This window comes from Emydura macquarii, unplaced genomic scaffold, assembly GCF_026122565.2.
Source record: "Emydura macquarii macquarii isolate MOO-44397 ecotype Brisbane River unplaced genomic scaffold, CSIRO-AGI_Emac_v2 contig_480, whole genome shotgun sequence".
NCBI classification, from domain to species: domain Eukaryota; kingdom Metazoa; phylum Chordata; order Testudines; family Chelidae; genus Emydura; species Emydura macquarii.
This window is the reverse complement of record NW_027130617.1, coordinates 8,594,770-8,600,769: the sequence shown is the minus strand read 5'-3', so window position 1 is coordinate 8,600,769 and position 6,000 is coordinate 8,594,770. Positions and strand designations below refer to the sequence as shown.

Here is a 6,000-nt window from a genome sequence, read left to right as displayed (position 1 = left end):
AATCAGGAACAGCTAATTTGGGTTCAGTGTTTACTGACAATTTCATCATGCTCAGTCATGTATATGACACAAAGTTGTCAGTCTGACTGTCAAGGTTTATTTAAGGGAAAATAGGAAATGTAGCAAAAGAAAATCAAGTAAAATCACTGGAATCATTCACTTAATTTTAAGTCTTTGGAGTGGAGCATTAGAACAATGGTTTCTGTGTCAGTACTGAAAGCAGAGGGAATGTAATTTTATTTTGAAACAATGATAGTTTGGTTGTACCTACCTATTATAAACAAAAGATAAGAGCTATTCAAAGAGAATGCTAATTTACTTCAGCTCTGCAGGGTTTTTTGAGTGAACTAGAACAGTAATTTGAGATTTGGCTTTTCCTTGAAAAGATTTAATTGATTACAAAACTTCCTTTAATTCAGTTAAAGCCAGGAACACTTCCTTTGTTCTAGCTGGTATAATTACTAAAGCAATTTTTGTTGAAGACTTCAGTCAAAGTCAGGCTGGGATCTTTCCCCTGCTGGCTGTGGTATCTTGATGCAGTTTTAGCTACTTTAACCTTACAGGCTTCTGGGACATGTCTGGTAGGGAGCAAACAGGCTCCCACTAAATGCCTAGTTGTTCTTTTTCAAGATAGCTTGAACTCCCCTGAAACCTGGGCAGCTGAACTAGAAGCAAAGAATTTTCTTAAGCAGTTGGAGAAGGTAATGGTGATGTTCCTCCAGATCTGACCCACAGACTGAAGTAATTCATTTTTCATGAATCCCCTCTTTTGAGTAAATCTGTTATACACCACAGCATTTACATGGGACTTTAAGTCTAGAAAAGCTAGTGACTTTCTTTAATTCTAAAACCTCTCATTCAGCGTGCAGATGGTATACAGTACCCTTGCTTGAAACTATGGTATTGTTTAAAGGAGGGCTCTCAGACTGCATCCACAGAGTTTGATCATCCATGTAACAGGGCAAAATCCTGTCCTGGGCCGTGCTGCGAGTGGGAGCAAGGCTGCCCACAACACACTCACCAGAGGATTACATGGGGTGAGCTTGCAGGATGTGTGGTGAGATACTTTGCTGCTGCTCTAAATAGGAACAGAATGTGACCCTAGCGGTGCATGTTCCTGATTGTGGTATATGAACTAGCCAGCTTGGGAACTGGACAAACCCTCTAGTCATCAGACCCTGCTGCCATGGGGGCATGGTGCATAAGAGGGAATATTCATTGACTCTCTCTTCATGGGCTTTTAAGCTCTAGGGCAGTGGTTCTTAACCTTTCCAAACTACTGTACCCCTGAAGCCTGAGTCCCACCCCCACGGGGCTGAGGCATGTAACTTAGTTTCATGGTGCCCCTGTGGCTCCAGGCAATTGCCTTTCTTGCCATCCCCAATACCAGCTCTGCACTTGCGACCCCTCTAAACCCCCAGGTTAAGAAACACTGCTCTAGGGTGAGATCCTGCACTGCTGCTTTTACAGGGAGCAGGGGAAGCAGGTCCCAATGTCCTCTTTCCCCCCCCTTGACTTTAGTGCATTAGTGCAGTGGAAGGCAGCATCCAGCTCACAGAATGTTAGGTTACACTTATAAAATAAAGTGGGTTTAGCCATAATAAAGCAGTGTCTCCCTTCTTACCAAACAATCTACAACTATGCAAAAAGTCTTGATAACATGGTCCTCATTGCAGTTAGCAAGGGAAAAAACACACGTGCATCAGCATAACTCACATCAGGTCATTTTCAAGGATCTAAGTGGTGATCCACACATATAGCACAAAGATGCCTTCCTACAAATCTCTAATCCATTAGCACCCCATGAGTGTTAGCCATTGTCCATGGTAAGACCCTGTGAAATATATCAGGTTCTGAAATACGAGTGACCAAATTAATGGAATCTTTCCAATTATGCCCCTCCCTCAACTAAGAATTATTAAACCTGCCCGACAGGATGCAATACCTGGCCCTCATACAGGATTTGTAGTATCAAGATACCATTTTTCCAGGGAACAGGTTGAATGTTCCTTATTTCCAAAATGCAGGCACCACTATTTCTGTGGAAATAAACCCCTCTCTGCTCCAGCTACCAAAATAACTTCCATGACTCTGGCATACTGGAAAAGAACTTTATCCCCATGTGGTTGCTTGAGGAGCTGCTGCTTGGCCTCCTCCTAGTCAGTTCATGCATTCTATAAAGCATTTCCTCTTTTCTATGAGCTTTCTTCTCTGAAGTGTTTCTCTAGCCAGAAACGTATGTGTGTGTGTGTGTATACAGATGTGTTTATATTGCTTTATGCATGGAACATTGTATAGGACTACATTTTGGCAGATGAACTTGAAAGACTAAAGTACACTTACACATACTTCTTTCTCTCACAAAATAAATTTTTAAATTTGTCTGATATGAAGTGCCATTTTCCATGAAAAAAACCCTTCTTTAGTAAATGTACATTGTATGACTGAAATAAAAATATTTTTTTCTTCTGTTCAGACAAAACAAAATATACAGAAATCAAATTCACCAAGAGAGGTATTTCTGTTGGCATTGTTAATACTCATTTTAGTCTTTACACATGTGGCAGCAAACTGGGCCAAAACACCTCAGTACTTCAGAGTGACAGTAAATGTCTATGATGTAAAGCTGTGAAGGAGTTTTGATACTGAAGTATGTATCTTTTGACTGTACAAATACTGCATCTGTTTCATGACATGTCACATTCTTATTTATCTTAATTAAACAAGAGGTTTTAGAAGGTGTGTTTTCGATAGCAGGGAAAGCTTTGACAAATCAAAAAATGAGGCTGGTTTAATGTCTGGGGTTCTGAAAGACTGTAAAGTGATAACTGTCATGAAGCCAACTTAATATAATTGTTTCCTTTATATTCCAAAGATTCACTAGGGACTACACTGCTTGCATACAAGAAATACAGTCTGTTGTGTTAGAACAAGACCTTGTTTCTTACAATTTAGAATATTACAGTAAGTTTCCTAATAGGATATGTTACAATTCATACAAATTCCCATATTTATTTGAAGACAAATGTTCCTGTTCACATCACAGGACAATTAGCTAAAAACAGAGGCTGGGAAGAGTCAATGCTATGCTCTTTTAAATGTAAAGGGGAACTGGTGAATAAATACACGATAGCATAAATGTGCATGCAGAAATAAATGTATATAATTAAAAAAAATGTAATCTTTATTGCAGCCTGCTTTGAAATCTGAGCTGTTTGACCTATACATTTGGCTTCCAACAACCAGTAAATCTCATATCCAGTACCTATGGAAAAATATATTTCTTCCTTTAACTATGAAGACAAGTTACTGCAGAGATGTGAATTCATTATAAAGTTTGCCTTTTGTTGTCACACTATTCGACCAAGATATACAGACTTGGGATATTTTTCTTTCAGAGCAGGCCACTGAACAATGAAGTAATCCGAAAAGTAGTAAAGAATTTTTCCAGACAGGGATAAAGTTTCCACTCGGCAGATACTCTCTACATACACAATGATGACCTTCTTTAATGCCAGTATCCCAAGAAAAAGGGCAGATAAACAGACAGGAACACATGTTCCTGGTCCGTTGCACAATATCTATAAAAAAAACAAAATATTTTAGAACAAAAGTCAAACATCAGATTTTCTAATACTGTATAGAGAGACCATAGACATTTCCATAAACTATTACATTTACAAAAATTAAAAGATATTTATTAAAACTAAAATTAAAGCAAAGGCAGATTTGCACTAGGTTTTACAACAAAATAAACAGCAACCAAAATCATATTTTAAACTTCAAATGTTGTGGTGGGGTAGGAGGGGTTGCTTCTTTCCTAGAAAGGGCTTTTTTATGTAGGGATCAGAATTAAATGGCTCTGAGGAACACTGCTAGCAAAGCAAAGGGCCAAATACTGGCCTCAATCCCCAGGCAGAGCTTTCATGGGCTTAGGGCACAATAAAGACTGAAGAGTTTAATCAGGATTTCTTGAAACTGGCAATAGTTATAAACCTCCTGAATTTTGGCCCTGAGTCAGCAAAACACTTAATACGGTACATGCTTAAATTCTTTGTTGAATTAGGGCCTTTTCTCAAGGCTTATTAGCTGATCTGCTGAATTGTTAGGGGTTTTCTAGTAAGAACTTGGAGTTTTTACCAAAACTTGTTACCGTTATGCTCTTTTGTAGCTACATACATATAATTAATAATAATGCTTTGTACTTATTTACTTGTCATCAAAGAGGATCTCAAAATGCCTTACAAACTTTAATTACTCTAGTGAGGTAAAGATTATTTCTATTTTACAGATTGGTAAAATGAGGCACAGAGAGGTTAAAGCACAACATTTTCAAACTAGATGTCTTTAGGTATCTAACCCACAGTTAGTTTCCTAAGTAAAAGTAGCTGACTTCAGGAGTGAGTGTCAGGGTTACTAAACTGCATGAGACTGTTATCAGCACTTTCTGCACAGTTGTAGATTGTTTGGTAAATAATGGAGACACTGTGTTTTATTATGGCTAAGACAACTTTATTTCCCTGGAATGTAATATAAAATTGGAATAATTTTAGATAATAGGGTCACCTAATTTGTGTTATGGACTCAGTTCAGCATTTTGCACAACTTATGGGTGCTCAGCATATCTAAAAAACAGGCCACTTTTATTTAAGCACTTAAATATGGATTTAGATGCCAAACTTTAGGCAACCAAGTGTGAAAATTTTGGCCAAAGGTAATTTGGCTAAGATCAAACAATTGTCCCATAGCCAGGAACACAGAACCTGGGAGTCTTGGCTCCCAGTCCTGTGCTCCGGTCAGCAGAACTAATTAAAAAACACACACAACTCCCATTAATTCAGCACTCTCAGGATCAGACCTTTAAAGTTTGTGTGAAATGTACTTATTTTAGGCACTTACATTTTGTGTTCCCAGTTCTTCAGCTCTTAAAGACTAGAAATTTTGGCTAGAAAATTACATACAGTAAGTTTGATAAGCAGCTGGTAGTCTTTGGATGTCACATTAGTTTAAGACAAAAACAACGAGAGTCCTCTCGTTGTTTTTGCTGTATACACACTAACATGGCTACCCCACTAGTTTAATATCAGATATCTGATATTTGTTAGTCTTTAAGGTGCTACAGGACTCTCGTTGTTTTTGCTGTATACACACTAACATGGCTACCCCACTAGTTTAAGACAATTTTTCTCCAGGGAATCAACAGCTACCAAGCTTATATGCAAGATAAATTAATATCACTTTTTAGTGAGGTTCTTACAGAAATTAATTATTCACATTTGAGTTTCATTAAACTTTATTTACAATGGGGAAAGACAGTTTAATGGGTAACACTTTTTATACTTTGTAAATCTTTGAAATAACAATAGGTCTGTAGTACCTAGAAGTACTGAGGACTATATAATGCCCCAATTAACCATGAAATGTTTTTCTTACACAACAGCAGTAACAAAATAACAATGTATTTGTATAATAAAATTACAGTGTAATTCTTTTCATAGTAACCCATATCTGGTTAAAATGAGATTCAGCTGAGAACATCAATTCTACACACCAAATTTTTAAAATCAAAATAAAATGCTGCACTTTCAAAACTGCTGCTGCGTTAGATATGGAGTACCTATGCCAGGGCTTGAAAAATCCACTCTCCAAACTGTTGAGAATGAAAGTTGAAGTATCATTTCTTCAGAGATTAAGCTTTCATTTAAAAAAAAATTCTACCCCTTACGGCAGCAAAGACATCTTTCCAAATGTGAATTAAGTGTAAACTGATGCTCTCTTGCAGAGTCAAGTCTGCACACAGACAGCATCACAGCAGCAGCAGCATAAACTGGTCAATTTCATTGTCCTTGCTATTTAGAATTCTAAGGGCAGCAGCGAAACAGCCCAGGATTACTTTGTCTTAATACCGCTTTACCTGCTTTTAGGAATTTTCTATGGCTGCTGAAAGGTATCAAGCTAAGGCCTATTACTTCCCCTCCATTCTCCTCCCCTCCCGAGTGA

General features: G+C 37.7%; 1 protein-coding gene across 2 annotated transcripts in view; it reads right to left on the bottom strand.

The window, feature by feature from the left end:
- Nucleotides 1–3,161: 3,161 nt before the first annotated feature.
- Nucleotides 3,162–6,000, bottom strand: part of ALG14 (ALG14 UDP-N-acetylglucosaminyltransferase subunit) — a 34,045-nt gene continuing 31,206 nt past the window's right edge. For both annotated transcript variants that reach the window (XM_067538426.1, XM_067538428.1), the window contains one exon: nucleotides 3,162–3,581. In XM_067538426.1, the coding sequence (XP_067394527.1) occupies nucleotides 3,351–3,581 (231 nt within the window). In that variant the 3' untranslated portion in view covers nucleotides 3,162–3,350. The remainder of the gene's footprint in view (nucleotides 3,582–6,000) is intronic.